Source organism: Colossoma macropomum, unplaced genomic scaffold, assembly GCF_904425465.1.
Source record: "Colossoma macropomum unplaced genomic scaffold, Colossoma_macropomum, whole genome shotgun sequence".
Classification (NCBI taxonomy): domain Eukaryota; kingdom Metazoa; phylum Chordata; class Actinopteri; order Characiformes; family Serrasalmidae; genus Colossoma; species Colossoma macropomum.
The window spans coordinates 34371210-34387867 of NW_023494786.1; the positions used below are offsets into that span (position 1 = coordinate 34371210).

At 40.1% G+C, this 16658-nt stretch overlaps 1 protein-coding gene across 1 annotated transcript; it reads right to left on the reverse strand.

The window, feature by feature from the left end:
* Positions 1-2218: 2218 nt before the first annotated feature.
* eif5a2 (eukaryotic translation initiation factor 5A2) lies at positions 2219-13347 on the reverse strand. The gene is made up of 5 exons (XM_036565420.1): positions 13225-13347; positions 10544-10737; positions 8066-8170; positions 4799-4930; positions 2219-3165 (listed from the first exon to the last, which is right to left on the reverse strand). The coding sequence occupies exons 2-5, from the start codon at positions 10709-10711 to the stop codon at positions 3100-3102; spliced, it is 471 nt and encodes a 156-aa protein (XP_036421313.1). The 5' UTR covers positions 10712-10737; positions 13225-13347; the 3' UTR covers positions 2219-3099.
* Between the last annotated feature and the right edge of the window lie 3311 nt (positions 13348-16658).

Here is a 16658-nt window from a genome sequence, read left to right on the forward strand (position 1 = left end):
CTAAATGTAGGTATTGTGATATAAACCGAGTCTGTTCTACAGTTTCTCATTAGGCTGAATGAATAACCAACTCTAAATGTAGGTATTGTGATATAAACCGAGTCTGTTCTACAGTTTCTCATTAGGCTGAATGAATAACCGACTCTAAATGTAGGTATTGTGATATAAACCGAGTCTGTTCTACAGTTTCTCATTAGGCTGAATGAATAACCGACTCTAAATGTAGGTATTGTGATATAAACCGAGTCTGTTCTACAGTTTCTCATTAGGCTGAATGAATAACCGACTCTAAATGTAGGTATTGTGATATAAACCGAGTCTGTTCTACAGTTTCTCATTAGGCTGAATGAATAACCGACTCTAAATGTAGGTATTGTGATATAAACCGAGTCTGTTCTACAGTTTCTCATTAGGCTGAATGAATAACCGACTCTAAATGTAGGTATTGTGATATAAACTGATTAGATTGAATGAGATTTTTATCACTGTGTTTAATAACAGTTGCTATGAAGAATTGTGTTTGTGGGCGGAGCCTGGATAGACCTATGAGAAAATGTACTTGGCTTCTTAATGGGACAAACCAACACTGGGAAATTAACACATGAATGCAAAATTACAAACCCTATGAAAATAAATGAAGAGAAACAAAGAACCTCTAAGTGTTTAAGTGCTCAGTGGCGTGTATGAATGCAGAGAGTTTTCAAGAAAGAATTCTTTACTAGTTTTATCTGCATTCTTATACTTTGCAAGTTTGTTTTATGTGTCGCTGACAAAATACAAACAAGAAAACATGACATGTAGCTACATTTGCAGGAAAACGCTTCGAAAACCAGGTGGTTTTCAGTATTTAAAGGGAAATTCCACCTATTTTTTAGATGATCTGCATAATTTGGTGGTTATGATGTAATCAGAGTGGTTTGGTGTGAAACGCTCTGTTCTAGATAAACTTACTAGATTGTTCACAGTGGTGGTGATAGGAACCAGACGTCCACCTCTAAAAGCTCCCTCACAGAAAGTTCCTACATGAAATGGTTATGAATTCACTGCCTGATGACTGAGACACTGTTTTAGGATAGTTTTGAGAAGATTTTAGGTCTAAATTGTTTCTTTTTTTAATCCGTTCAAGGTGCAGAACTTCAGATTTTCCGCTATTTGACCATCATTAAATAAGAACTCGGACCACTCTGAAAGACTTCGTTTATATCTCAACCACTAAATTATGCAGAAAATTTTCAAAACAGGGTGGAATTCCCCTCAAAAACATCTGCAACTTTACAGCACAAAGTAAACAAGTGATAAGTCTCTGTATGTGTATTGGAATAATGTTCAACACTTAAGACTTTTTGTTCACAAATAACACTTTCATTCAGGCAAACATGAAGAAAAACAAGAAACAGTTGGAAAATAAAGACACTCGAAGTGCTGAGAAGGAAAGTTTTAAGCACTGTTTGGTAAAATTGGACCAAATCTGAAGCTTTAATTGTGAATTCGATCCAGCAAGGCCATTAGTCCAGAGCAAAGTCAGCCTAAAAGCTCATGCATCACAGCTTTTTAAGCCTTTATGTTTATTTCATCTTAATTTACATGCCTTTCCACCAACGGTGTAGCATTCAGGTCACTGAAGTATGGCTTAGGGAAGACTACTAGTGTAGTGGTCATTAGCGCACCGGCCGCAGCTAAACGCCAACTCAAACAGCTCCGTCACCGCAAATTCAAACAGCTAGCGCGACTGGAAAGAACCTACAGAGAAGAACAGTCAGTTCCACGATGGGAAGGTAGAGCAGAAGTGCGCAGAATTAGCCTGGCGTAATGATTTTTAAGCTTGAAATGCCCAACCTGGCGCGAAACAGAGCGGCTGCTGCACGTCAGCTAGGAGCCAACTGTGTGCGTCAACCTCCAAACACAACGCAAAATAAGAAATGCTACTAAAACTAGGCGAAAAAACTCAAGATGATCACTTTAAACTATTTTTTAACTATTTAAAGGGCCCATATCATGGAAAAAATCGAATTATTTGAAACGTAGTAAGTCTTAAAACATACCATTCAGCTCATATTTGAAAACTAAGCCGCAAAAACAACCCGTTTATGAACTCGCTGGTTTTGTGACATCACAAAAATCCAGCTCATATACCCGCCTATTCAGCCTACAGCAGTTTTAGCTCCGCCCACTCGACCTGAAGTTGTAAGGAGCAGCCAGGACTGCTTTTTTTCCTGCCTTTTAAACGAGGGCAGCCAATCAGAAACAAGAGCTAATTTACACACATAATCAGTCTTAAAGGCACAGTAACAAAAACAGAGTGTTTATTTTCTGAGAAGCGAGGTAACATGAAAAGGAATCATGGCTTTTTTTTGGTATATAAATCCACAGAAATGTTTAGCGGACATTAAAAAAAAAGGAAAAATGCAGAATATGGGCCCTTTAAATACTCAGTCTGGTAATAAAGGCCTCGAGTGGAAACAAGGTGGTAAGTTAACACCGATTCCTCCACACAGAGTATCAGAGCAACATTCAAAAGCATGCATTCGACAGGAGGTGGTAAATATGCCGGTTTTATTGATCAGAGGTAACGACGCGAGGCCAGCAGGTCTTCTATGGCTGTCAGTTGATACCAGTTTAAGGCAGAAGGGCACTGTGAGAGAAATCAGACGTCCGCCGACTGCTCCTTTAGCTTTCATGGATGGTGATCTACAGGTAATACTAGTCCCGAGCGCACGGCCTCTGAAAGAACCTATGAAACTTATTTCCTCCTAAAGGGAATGAAAAACTGAACAGGAGTAAACGAAATGATAAACTGACTCTCCGTGAGGAATGCTCAAAAGTAAATCTGGAATATGGAAGCAAAGGAATGGAAGAAAAAAACAAAACAAGAGAAAAAGAGGACTGATTTAGAAGAGTGCTAAACTGGCCAGTAGGCCAAAAGAGAGAAAGAGAGAGAGAAAGAGAGAGAGAGAGAAAGAGGTAAAGAAAGGCCCAGCACGGTTAAACAGAAGTAATCTGAGGTCATCTGTAAAGGCCATAGCTCCGCAGCTTTGGTGACGTTTACATCCACACAGTGAAATCCACACTGTGGCGAGATCTCAGCCAGCCTGCTCCGGTTTATTTGGAGGTCATCGCCTTGATGGCCACGGCGCACTCCTCACCCATCGCAGACAGAACGGAGATCTGCAGGAGGAAACCAGAGTCAGACCTTTAGTACAGACCAATCAAACCAACTAGACGACAAATCAGGGCTGCACTTCGCTGTCCAGCCAGGACGCTCCTGTTAAAGACATCTGTAACCTGTAAGTTAAAAATGCTGTATATGATTCTGGAGAGCGACTGTTGATCTACACCGATCAGGCATAACATTATGACCAAATTGTTTCTACGCTCCATTTTATCAGCTCCACTTACTATATAGGTGCACTTTGTAGTTCTACAGTTACAGACTGTAGTCCATCTGTTTCTCTGATACTTTGTTAGCCCCCTTTTACCCTGTTCTTCAGTGGTCAGGACCCCCATGGACCCTCACAGAGCAGGTACTATTTGGGTGGTGGATCATTCTCAGCACTGCGGCAACACTGACGTGGTGGTGGTGTGTTAGTGTGTGTTGCGCTGGTCTGAGTGGATCAGACACAGCAGTGCTGCTGGAGTTTTTAAACACCTCAGTGTCACTGCTGGACTGAGAATAGTCCACCAACCAAAAATATCCAGCCAGCAGCGTCCTGTGGGCAGCGTCCTGTGACCACTGATGAAGGTTTAGAGGACGACCAACACAAACTGTGCAGCAGCAGATGAGCTATCGTCTCTGACTTTACCTCTACAAGGTGGACCGACAAGGTAGGAGTGTCTAACAGAGTGGACAGTGAGTTGATTAGCCAGTGTGTTGATTAGCCAGTGTGTGACAGCATGTTAACATTAAGCTAGTGTTCTGTAGCCTCAGTGTACAAGTAGACTAAATGAACCATCCAACTGACCCCTTCTGCACTTCGGCCCTGCAGATCCTCGTCTCGTTTAAGTCACCCCCTTAAGCTTTTCGGAGGTCTTCTCCGTCTCTCTCTCTTGCTAGCCTTCATTGTTTAACTATCCAGGTTATCATCATTCTGCTTTGCTCTGGAGAGAGTGGTATTTGCATGACGGACCTCTCACATGATGACTCTCACAGAGTGATGTGTAAAAGATGGCTACTGTTACAACAAACCTGGATCACCATAAGGAGCTCCATATATACGGTCAGACCCGTCAGTAGGGGTCGCGTCACTTTAGATTTCAGAGTCCGAGTTCATTTATGAGATGAAAGTCGAGTCAGCGTCAACTAATCGCTGATGACATTATGAATAAAACCACAGGAGAAGGGAACGCTGCAACAAGCAGCTTTAAAAATCCATAGGTCGGTAGAGCGTGAAGTGCTCTTTCCAACGAGCCCTGGATCGCACTGCTAGGCTTCAGGACACCGGAGAAACCAGACATACGGACCCCGAAACCACCAGCCTCCTCACCTGCTGTCTTCTCTGAGGCGCCCGTGTTGTGTCATAACCACGTGATCAGCAACTAGTCGGCATCAAGGTTACAGTGTCATCGCCGAGCGGTGAAGTCAACTCGTCTTCCTAACCTCTACCACTCACTAAACTCGACCTACTATTTAGGTATTTTTGACACTATTATCGCAAATAGGAAATTAAACAGGCTGAAATTGCCGTCCTTAAGAACTGTGATCAAATGGCTGATGGACATTTACACCCCTAAACACTGACCGCCGCAGAATTACACACTGTGATGGTTTGGTGTTGATCACAGGGATAAATGAGCTCCTCACCAGCATCTCCTCTCCAGCCTCGAACTTGCTCTCGATCTCCTTCCCCAGATCTCCGTCCGGCAGCCTCAGGTCCTCTCGGATCTCTCCGTTATCCTTCATCAGGGACAGGAACCCGTCGGTCACGCCGACCAGCTGAGGATGAAGAGACATGTTGTTGAAATACAGCACAGGGAGAGCAACAAACACACAGACAGCAGCGTTTAAACTGACTCACAGAAATGAAAATTAAAAAAAATAATAATTCAGAAAACTTGATTTTTAAACCAAACTGTCCAATAAAAGTTATACTGATGACAGATTTGATTTAGTATGTAAATTTGTCAAAACGTATCACTTGCAAGTACATACAGTCTATACATGGAAACTAAATGGCAAACTCAGCCTGTTTTTGAACGCAATATTTTCGCGATGTCAGACAAACCATCACACTTTCATATATCTACCCATTCGGCTTGCTGCAGTTCAGCAACTCGCGCTGAAGATATCAGAATACGTTTTACACTAAGGCTGCTTTATGAAAGAGGCACAACAAAAGGCAGCCAATCATCTGTTTAACTCTACAGAATATGGTACACAAAACCACACAAATGCCGTAAACAGACTAGGGATGCACTGATACCACTTCTTACTTCTGATAAGGAAAACATCCCTAAGTGTCGGCCAATACCAAGTACCAATACCAGTACTAACTCCATCAAACCTAACTGACCGATAAGTCCTGATATTTACTCAATTCTACTTTTTAAATATTTTATTTTGGAAAGATCCATGTTCTGTTTCATGAATCACCGTTTCCTGTGTGCAATATAATCAACGCTCCATGTGCAATATATAGTAATCTCTATAGTGTAAAGATCTTTTGCCTTTTTTTGCTTTTCCATTTACAATGTTTATACTGTTAACTCCTCACCATCCTGTGTGTAACATAAACCAGTACCTCATGTGCAATACTTTATGTGAATTTCGGGCAAAATATCCTTACAGTGTAAACATCTTAGCTTTTATTTATTTATAACTCTTAATTGTGTTAATTTTTTGTGAAGTATATTTATATTTTCTTATTTTTAGTATTATATATAGTATCTATAAAGTAAACTTTAAAAACCTTGTTTTTAAATCAACAAGGTTATTTACTTGCTTGTTAAATTCCCTTTTTTGTTATTTCTTTTCTTTTCTTGAGTGTCTTGCTCTCCCTTTGCTGCTGTAACACTGAGAATTTCCCCAGTGTGGGACTAAAAAATGCTTATCTTATCTTAATAAAACACTCAGCTTGACTGAACGGCATTAACTTGATGGATTATATAAGTTAGACGTCTATTTTTGTTTATTTACAACATATAATTAGCATTTCGCTGCTGTCGGAACAAAACCTCGTATCTCCAGAAAGGTAACTTTACAAGAGAAGGAAAAACGTTCTTAACTTAATTTTAACAAAGAAATAATTATTTCCAAGTAATTTTGGACCATTTCTATTGGTCTGTTCATCATGAAATTTTGATACAACATAAAGGCCAACTGGCTTTGTAAAATTATGACAAAATCTTAACAACAAAAATGGAGAAATGAGGTTTTGTCCTGAGAGCAACGATTTACTATTATACAATTAGTACTAAGAACTGTATTTAACAACAGAAGTAAATGTAAAATACTTCTATTGTGCAAAAGGGTTAAAAACAGAACTGAACACTATATGTGGTGTGAACACATAAGCACACAGCAGCTTCTCTGGGAAAAACGGAGCTGAATGTTGTTTCACATCTGAATTTCAGTCATTTATCTCGTCTGTGCGCCTCGTTTACTCGCGCTGCATCTCTGAGCGTCAGACTCTACCGGAGTTCAGTAAATATCACCGTCATTCATGCTGTCAGTAGCAGCGACTTTCAGCGTTTTCTTCCAGCTTGGAAGAAGCGATGGGCCACAAGACCCCATTGCTGAGTAATGCAGGTGATCGACAGAGGTGGGACTAGTAGACCTATGCGTTTTGGCTTGTGGGCTGCTATGCTAAAGGCTTAACATAAGGCTAAAGGCTACTACGCCAAGAGAGCGGCGGTTCCTTCCAAACGTATCTCTGATGTTCACTCCCTCAAAAACAACAACCTGCACTAACATTAACTCAGACTGTTAGTGACTACACAGCAGGAGATGAGAGCACTGAAACATCCCTGACTCAGTCATTCAGGTCAAGGCAGTTAGTGTGTTTCTCCCACTAAATTCTGCCGTTACAGATTCTGAAATGAACTTTTTCAGCACTGCTCGTCATCACACACCACTGACGCGTCGTTAAGCTCCCATGCACGGCGGAAACTGCTCTGTGGTATTGGTCAAAGGTATCGGTGTCCCTATCGCGATACTGTGTTTAAGTGCCAGTATCAGCGCTGATGCAGATACAGTATCGGCGCAACACTAAAGTGGATCTCAGAACTTCACTAAACCAATTTACAATCTCACACAGAGGACCTTGTATATGGAACTGTCTGCCAATCAACCTGTGAACAACTGGAATACTTTCAAAAAACTAGCTAACGTCCACTTCCAGTCTTAATCTGTCACTGAACCCTACTGTAATTAACCCCAGCCCAACCACATTTCTTCGTATCCCCCTCTTATGTTCTTTTTTCATTATGTTCTTGTTAAGTTGTATTTTTTTATTGTTGTCTTTCTTTTTATTTACACTTTATCCTGTGCTTTTTAACTGCATTTATTAATATATCCATTTTCTGCTATTTGTTTGTTTCTTATATTTTGTTTTTATTCTTGATTATCTTTTCTTCCTCTGTTGTTTTTACTTTGTACTGTGAAGCACTTTGAGCTGCATTTTTATGTATGAAAGGTGCTACATAAACACTTATTATTATTTATTATTATTATCTTTCTGTTTAAGCACTAAACACACCAAAACACAAAATAATTAAATTAGGAAAGTACTTGGTACAAAGCCTTTGGGCTGTTTGGTACTTTCTCTGCACAGTTTTATTTATTGTTTTATAATTTTTTGTTGTTTTTTAATACTATGTTTGGTTTGTTGTGCAAAATAAAAAAATAAATAAATAAATATCAGGGAAAAAAAATTAGAAAAATGCAGGATATGGGCCCTTTAAAAACATAAGTACATGCATGAAGATCAACAGGCACTTACTGTGAACAGCCTTTACACACTTTATTAGCACTCAATGCACCACTGAATATATCATCTGTACACACCTGCATATAAAGCAGCGCCGCAGCCTAAATAAAGCCGATAAACCTCCTAAACCGAACCGGACCCACCTGATAGTCGAGCCTCTTGATGTTGGGGACGTCCATGTTGTGAGTGGAGGGACAAATATCTTCGTTCTTCTTTCCGGTAAAAATGTCGATTCCAACCAGGTGAACCTGAAGTGGATCAAAACTCAGTTAACACTCACGTATTAGCCTCAGATCTACGTGAAACATGCAGTAAAAAACAATCCACACATTAATATTTGGCTACAGTTGTAAGCAAAAGTTTTGGCACCCCTGGCCAAATTACAACTTCTGTTGCTTTTCTGGAAGAAAATAAGTTGACATTCTCTACAGGAAACAAACTTAAACATGACATATCTACACATTTTAGTGCACGAGTATTACTTATTTACTGAATTTAAAACGTGCCACGTGCATATATTTGGACGCCCTTACAGTTGGCAGTTGGGACAAAAATTAAAAAAAAAGTTTAATATGTTCAGTGACTCTGTCATGTTATTGATCTGTTAGGCAAAAAACCTTTCTTTAAGGATGCCTTTAAACATCCCTGAAGCTCATGGGAGGCAACATTAGACTTTATACAACAGTTAGCTCCGGCCACGCGAGCTGATTGGTTGAGAAGTGTTCTAACCGTACTGTTATTTCACCATAACATCACGTTTTTTTCACAAACACTATCACTCCGCTGAGACGCTGTTGCTAAGCAACGACTTTGACAGCTGTAGGAGACGCTCAAGACATTCGAACGTTTTACTTCTTACTTTGCCACAAACAGAAAATGGACACTTTTAGATCACATTTGACCGACAGCCGATTTGGTCAGACTCTGAAGATTGCTGCATAGAGATTCCCAGCCCTAGAGGATACGGAGGAAAAGTAAAGAAAGACTGGGTGAGGAGGGGAGGATGGGCTGTGACTGGGCTCAAATATGAATGACAACCCCCTGATATCATCGTCCATGGCAACGTTTCCCAGCAGATATCATCATATGCCAGTTAAGTAGACGTCGCCCAACCCTGATCAGAACCATCTATGAACCTGCTGCCATAGAAATGTGACGCTGACTATTTTCCATGGAAAAAACATCCAGTATAGAACAGAACGACGTGCTGAACTGAGCAAAACTGAGTACCTGTAGCCACTGTTTGTTTATTAACTTAAAAACATTCAGCTTTTTTACATGACAGTTTCTGGCTAACGGACACAACAGCAGCCTCAGTTTGGAGCTTCAGCAGCTGCTGAGTCTCTCTGAGTTGGAGCTGTGGGTGTTTAGCTTCGTGTTCAGAGTGAAAACCACAGTAATGATTAGATTTGTTGGTAAAATCACAGCACACTGTAGTGTTTTTAGCTTAGTTATCCATGTTTTGGGTTTTCTTTGTGGTTTCTAATGGTTCCCCTCAACATTCACAGCTGTTCAGGGGGAGGTGTAAATATTTAGCAACTGTTAACTATTGTAATTTTAACTGTTTATTAAGTTAAGTTTATTGGTACATTATTATTAAATTTTACTTTAATGCTTTTTATTATTTAATTACAACATTTGATTTATTATTTTACTGTACAACTTCTCAATCCCTGATTCCTGTATTACTCAGCTACATTGTAAATGAGGGTCTCCCTCAGTGTATTCCGAGTTTAAATAAAGGTTGATTGACTGATTGATTGATTGATTGATTGATTATGCTCAGCACTAAAACTAGTTTGTGTCGTGTAGCCCATTTTGATTTAGTAATACATGAACCTGAACTTCGTAAAACACATCACAACTAGCCCATGTTTAAACTTAGAGGAATTCCACTGATTTCAACATTTTTGCATAACGCAATGTGTGAGATGTAATCAGAGTGATTCAGAGCGGTTTGGTGTGAAATGGTTCAGATGTCTTTACAGTGGTGGTGATAGGAACCAGGGGTCGCCATGACTACAACACAAATATAGACATTTTATTTACTATCCAAAACCACCAGTGAGCTGATCTGAGTTTTTATAGGCTATATAATGTTGAAAATCTGAACATATTAAGTTTTCCTTGGGGACTATTTTGCTTTACAACGCCCTGCATGTATCCCTCCACCATGAATGGAGTTTAAGTTCTCTAAACTATCATAAAACAGTGTCTCAGTCATCAGGCAGTGAATTAATAACCATTTCATGTAGGAACTTTCTGTGAGGGAGCTTTTAGAGGTGGACGTCTGGTTCCTATCACCACCACTGTGAACAGTTCTGACTCGGTAAGTTTCTCTAGAACAGAGCGTTTCACACCAAACCACTCTGAACCACTCTGTTTACATCTAAACCACTTAATTATTGAACTTTTGAATAAATGGCAGCTTTAAACGCTTAAAATAAGGGCTGACATCACAGTAAGGGGATAAAATGGGTCTCTACATCTCAATCGTTTAATTATGCGGAACTTTTTAAAAATTGGTGGGGTTCCCCTTTAAGTACAGCTGGTGCAGTCAGTCCCTGGAACCACAAACCTTGATTTAGCACTACAGCTAATGTCTCTGTCCTCCTCTTTACCTTTGCATGTCCATGCTTGCCCGTTTTGGAGGTGGACATCTCCACGATTTTGCACGGTCTCCCCTTCAGCACGACGTGGCCGTTCTTGCGCAGGGCACTGCACTGCATGGGGTACGTCAGGGAAGCCCCAGCATCTCCGCTGGTGAAGTCTAAATCAGGATCTGCCATCACGGGATGCTCTCACACACAGGGCTCTAGAAAACAACATAACTCCACACTTAGTAAAGCATTCATCACTTCACTGCAGACATTCAGCAGCAGCGCTCAGCGACCTCCCGTCTACTGGGTTAAAGGGCCAGAATCACAGAAAACCAAACGACTTCCTCTTTTTTTGATGACTGCAGTTTCAGCTTCGCACTGAAGCTATGCTTACTGAATTTGGTGTAACACACAGCAGCCAATCAGAATGGACATAATTTACATGTATCATTATTTTAAGTAGGGCTGAACGATTTGTGGAAAATATCTAATTGCAATATTTTCCAACTAATATTGTGACTGAAATTTAAATTGTGATTTTTTTTCCCCCCAAAAATTGAGATTCAGGCCTGATTTTTTTCAGAACACCCACCTTTTTTGTCTTGAGGCTCGAACCCTGAACGTAGTATCTCAAACTGGCAATAAGTTGTGGTTGTGATGTCACAACACACGGAGGATTGGTTGCCTCTGATTGGTCTAACTCATCCACAGGCATTTCCCAAACTCTTATTAGGTTCCGTTTCCCCTCTTTAAACCTAAAACAACGTTTTTGCTAATGAACACATCTGATAAAGATGGTTCTTCAAGGGCTTTTTAGTAAACAATGGTTCTATACAGAACCATAAACACTCAAGGAACCTTTTGCATGTTTAAATGGTTCTTTGCATGGTAAAATGGTTCTTCAGATTGATGGAGAATGTGTTGTACATGGTTCTATATAGAACCTTTTTTGAAAAGAGTTCTCTACAGGACCAAAATGTTCTTCCATTGTTATAAGTTTGACATCAACAAGCAACAAAGTAACAGTACCAGAACCCTTCTTGATGTTATACAGAACCACATACAACACGTTCTCCGACCATGCAGAGAACTTCTTATGCATGCAAATGGGTCTGAGTGTATCTGGTTCTGTATGGAATGGCTGTCTTTACTAAAGGACCATCTTTTTAAGAACCTTGAAGAACTATATTTTAAGAGTGTGGGCTATAATTTAAAAAAATGCACTGCCTTAAATTGTGATTTCATTATTAAGGCGATTAATCTTTCAGCCCTAATTTTAAGGCACAGTAACAAAGACAGCCTTTAACTCTAAGATAAAGAGAGGTTGGAAAATTGTAAACACGAATTATGACTGTTTTGTGTGCATAAAAACAGACAAACTCATAAAAGTGCGCCTCAGGTTAAACAAAATAAAATTAAACACAGTAAAATGCAGTAAAAATGTAAGATATGGGCCCTTTACTTGAACAAGTGCCCTAAACTGGAAGGATTTTAAGCCTGAAATCCCTCAAAAGGGCTTTTCAGAATGGATCCAGTTGAAATTAATAACTTTCATCAGCTGGAACGTGTTCAGAACTGGGTGTACACAATCAGAAAGTGGACAAATTTATTATAAAAAAGTTTAAAATGTTTCTGAAGCTGAAAAGCAGCGAGGTAGCAAGGCTAATGCTAACACGCCAGCGCTCTGTACCAGCCTTCAGTTAGTTAGTTAGCTTAGCTTAGCTTACTAACACGGCAGCTAAGCTACTTATTGCCCCTTTTTGTCCACAAATATTATCATATTCAGGCTCAGGACTCATTGTTAGTTTTTCCTCATTATGTCAAGCCAAGACGGGGAACTTGTTGGATAACAATAAAGCAGCAGCCAGTTTACTGCTACAAAATTAGCTTAGTTTAGCTTAGCCAGGCTTGGCCACTCAAAGCGCCGGCTGGGCCCGGCAGGGCTAGCTAAAATGCTAAAGTGCAGCGGGACTGGAAACTTAATTCCATATAAACTATAAACTTGTGCTTGGAATAAACATTTGACTGTAATTACCAGCCAAAATCAGTTAATCAGCTGGTTAATGTGCCGCACACTTCGCGAACCCAGCTAACAGTTCAGCTACCCTCCAAACTTTCCCCACTATAAAAAGTGTTTACTTGTCAATGGAGTAACTATTAGTACCGTAACAGATGTGGAGAAGGCTTTTCAAGCCAGACAAGCAGCAAATCATAAGATGAACAGCTTATTTTGTGCTTTTGTGCAACTTTTTAAAGTTGGTTTCCTATTCGCCAGCTTCGTTTGATTTTTTTCCCGTTCCACCTTAAATAGTGCAGCAGTTAGGCGCCAGAATGTAACTGATGCATCATTTAAGGTGGAACGGGAAAAAATCGAATAAGAAGCTGGCTTGAGCTTCGTGCCATTAAACTGTTTCAACGCATATCGCTATAGCTCATCATCTGCATGCGTCCTGGGCACTTCAGCGCCACAATGCAGAGAACGCATGGTGGGAAACTCGTGCCAGAGGCCTTATGCATCTGTCCCCACGCACTCCACTCCACTCCACACCCTGCCGCATTGTCTGTACGCAAGCCACGCTTTTGAAAACCTCCTTCTAATGCAACTTAACCACAACCACAAGACCGACCTACGATATTTTCTACAAATGCATTTGTCCCACTAAAAGAGTCTAGAAGAAAGCACGGGCCGTGCCAGACCTTACCTTCCAACAAAAGGGGGCTGCTGGGCGCACGCGCTGGGCTCGCACTGCACACAGGAGGGGCAGCATTGGAGCTCCAGCTGCTCAGTGCAGAACCCTAAAGCCCTCAGGCCACACCAAGGCCTGTGAGTGAGTGCACTGACTACTGGAAGGAGCTGAGAATGCACCTGGTTGCATTGCATTACATTAAGGGCGCACTTTTGGAAAAAAAAAGGGTTCTTTAGTTCTATTTAGAACCAAGAACAAACAAAAATAAAGAGCCAGTGCGAAAGGAGCTGAAGAGATGTGTGGATATGTGTACATATGCAGATTTGAATGTCTGTACATTTACAAAAGATGGTTCTTCAAGGGTTCTTGAGTAAAAAAATGGTTCTATATAGAGCCATGGACACTAAAAGAACCCTTCGCATGATGGTGAAATGGTTCTTCAGAATGACAGAGAATGTGTTGTATAAGGTTCTATATAGAACTTTTTTGAAAAGGGTTCTGCTATTATTACAAGCTTGACATCGTGACAATAGAAGAACCCTTTTTGGTGCTATACAGAACCCTTTTCTAAAACGTTCTATATAGAACCGTCTACAGCACTCTGCAGTTTGCAACCTGAAGAACCATTTCACGATGCAAAGAACCCTTTAATCATGTAAAGGGTTCTTTGAATGTTGAACCTTCCATATTATATGGAACCTTTTTGAAAATGGTTCTCTATAGCACCAAAAAGGGTTCCACTATTGCTATCATGTCAAGCTTATCACAATAGAAGAACTCTTTTTGGTGCTATGTAGAACCTCATCACTCTAAAGAACCATTTCACCATGCAAAGAACCATTTAAGCATCCAAGTGGTGCTTTGAGGGTTCATGGTTCTATATAGAACCATCGTCTTTACTAAAGAACCCTTGAAAAACTGTCTTATTAAGAGTGTGCATTGCACCAACAAGGATTAAGTTCAAACTTGAATTAAATCAAAGTTTATCTATTAATCCGGTTTTTAAACCTTCACTCTTAAAAAAGATGGTTCTTCAAGGGTTCTTTGGTAAAGAAAATGGTTCTGTATAGAACTGTGAACACTCAAAGAATGATTTGCATAATTAAATGGTTCTTTGCATGGTGAAAACGTTCTTCAGATTGATGGAGAGTGTGTTGTAAATGACTCTGTATAGAACCTTTTTGAAAAATGCTTCTATGTAGCACCAAAAATGGGTTCTGCTATTGTTACAGGTTTGACATCATAACAATAACAGAACCCTTTTTGGTGCTATACAGAGCAACAGCAGCAGATGAGCTACCGTCTCACTTTACATCTACAAGGTGGACTGACAAGGTAGGAGAGTCTAATAGAGTGGACAGTGAGTGGTCATACTCTAGTCCTTCATCAGTGGTCACAGGACGCTGCCCACAGGACGCTGTTGGCTGGATATTTTTGGTTGGTGGACTATTCTCAGTCCAGCAGTGACACTGAGGTGTTTAAAAACTCCAGCAGCACTGCTGTGTCTGATCCACTCGTACCAGCACAACACACACTAACACACCACCAACTGCAGTGCACCCAAATAGTACCTGCTCTGTGAGGGTCCATGGGGGTCCTGACCACTGAAGAACAGGGTAAAAGGGGGCTAACAAAGCATCAGAGAAACAGATGGACTACAGTCTGTAACTGTAGAACTACAAAGTGCACCTATATAGTAAGTGGAGCTGATAAAATGGACAATGAGCGCAGAAACAAGGAGGTGGTCATAATGAAGTGGCTGGTCAGTGTAAATGTCCTCACACTAAATGTTTGTTTGTTTTTTTTACTTACCTGAATAGTTGGGTAAAATCCTGTTTAGTAAATAGATATTGATAATGGAGTTGATAAGGGAAACTCCACTGATTTTTCAAAATTCCTCCATAATTCAGTGTGTGAGGTGTAATCAGAGAGATTCAGGGTGGTTTGGTGTGAAATGGTTCAGATGTCTTTACAGTGGTGGTGATAGGAACCAGGGGTCGCCATGACTACAACACAAATATAGACATTTTATTTACTATCCAGAACCACCAGTGAACCTACACGAGTCTTCTGAGTTTATATGGAATGTTGATGATGGAAAATAGTGGAAAATCTGAAATAATAAGTTTTCTTTGGGGACTATTTTGCCTCACAGCGCCCTGCATGTATCCCTCCACCATGAATGGAGTTTAAGTTCTCTAAACTATCATAAAACAGTGTCTCAGTCATCAGGCAGTGAATTCATAACCATTTAATGTAATAACCTTTTTTGTGAGGGAGGTTTTGGAGGTGGACGTCTGGTTCCTATCACCACCACTGTGAACAATTCTGACTCAGTAAGTTTATCTAGAACAGAGTGTTTCACACCAAACCTCTCTGAATGACTCTGTTTACGTCTTAACCGTTTAATTATGTAGAACTTTTGAAAAATTGGTGGAGTTCCCCTTTAACCTCAGTATGGCACAGTACGCAGCTGCTTCGGCCACCAATGGCAGCAAAATGTCACAGGCTAATGTAGATTTTGAAACAAATATACAAATAAAAGTACAGACCCATCCCCACATCCAGCACACAGGTCTAGACTACACTCTAAAGGCCTTATTTTAAGGCAGCGGTGGGCGATGTGGGAAACATATGACATCACAATACGTCAAGAAACTTTCACGATTCACAATATGTCAATATTTATATATTGATAAGTTGGAAGGGACATAAAAATGTGTGTAGTACCACATCTGAAAATACCATAAAACTATGAGTACGAATGATTTTTATTCAGCATCTGCACTAAATCAAATTACTCAGGACAAATTATGCACTGTTTGTAACGAATCATGCTTTGATCAGTGTTCTAGAAGTATTTACCATAACCAGGAAAGCATATTGTGATATAATTTATCACAGTAGTGATCAATATTGTCTCATTGCCCAGCCCTGTTTTAAAGTTCTTTTCCTTTACTGTTTGATTTTAGCCATTGCAGTTACAGGATCATGTCAGCAGGTGGCAGCACACCAACATAAACACTAGGCACAGTATATATTTTTTTTCATTTACTCTATTTATAATCTTATTACAGCAATGTGTCTGGATGTATAATCAGGGAAGTCCAACGTAAATTAAACCTTTGTGTGTCAAACTGAGACCTGAGTCAAAGCACTAAGGCAGTGTTGAAGGTCTCGCTCACTGCAAGTGGGAAAGCAATCACTAGAAAATGTCTATTGAGCCCCTAAATCACACGATTGGTATGAAATCTTTATTATGGAAAGAATTCAGACTCACAAAATCTGTCAGATTCAGTCTAAATGTCCAGTTGATGTAAGATCCTGGTTTTTCATGACCCCCTTTTTACTGAAGAGAACACATCCACATTTGTAATGGAAATAGTTTTAGACAGAAATTGGGGAGCTAATTTTAGAGGAACGTCAGAAATTTGGATGTGAAGAATATT

Coding starts and splice junctions, on each gene's coding strand:
- eif5a2 (XM_036565420.1), bottom strand. CDS start 10,711: ATGGCAGATCCTGATTTAGACTTCACCAGCGGAGATGCTGGGGCTTCC. Junction 4,931..8,065: donor TCAAGAGGCTCGACTATCAG/GTGGGTCCGGTT, acceptor CTTCATCCTCAG/CTGGTCGGCGTGACCGACGG. Junction 3,166..4,798: donor AGGCTGGAGAGGAGATGCTG/GTGAGGAGCTCA, acceptor TTCCTCCTGCAG/ATCTCCGTTCTGTCTGCGAT.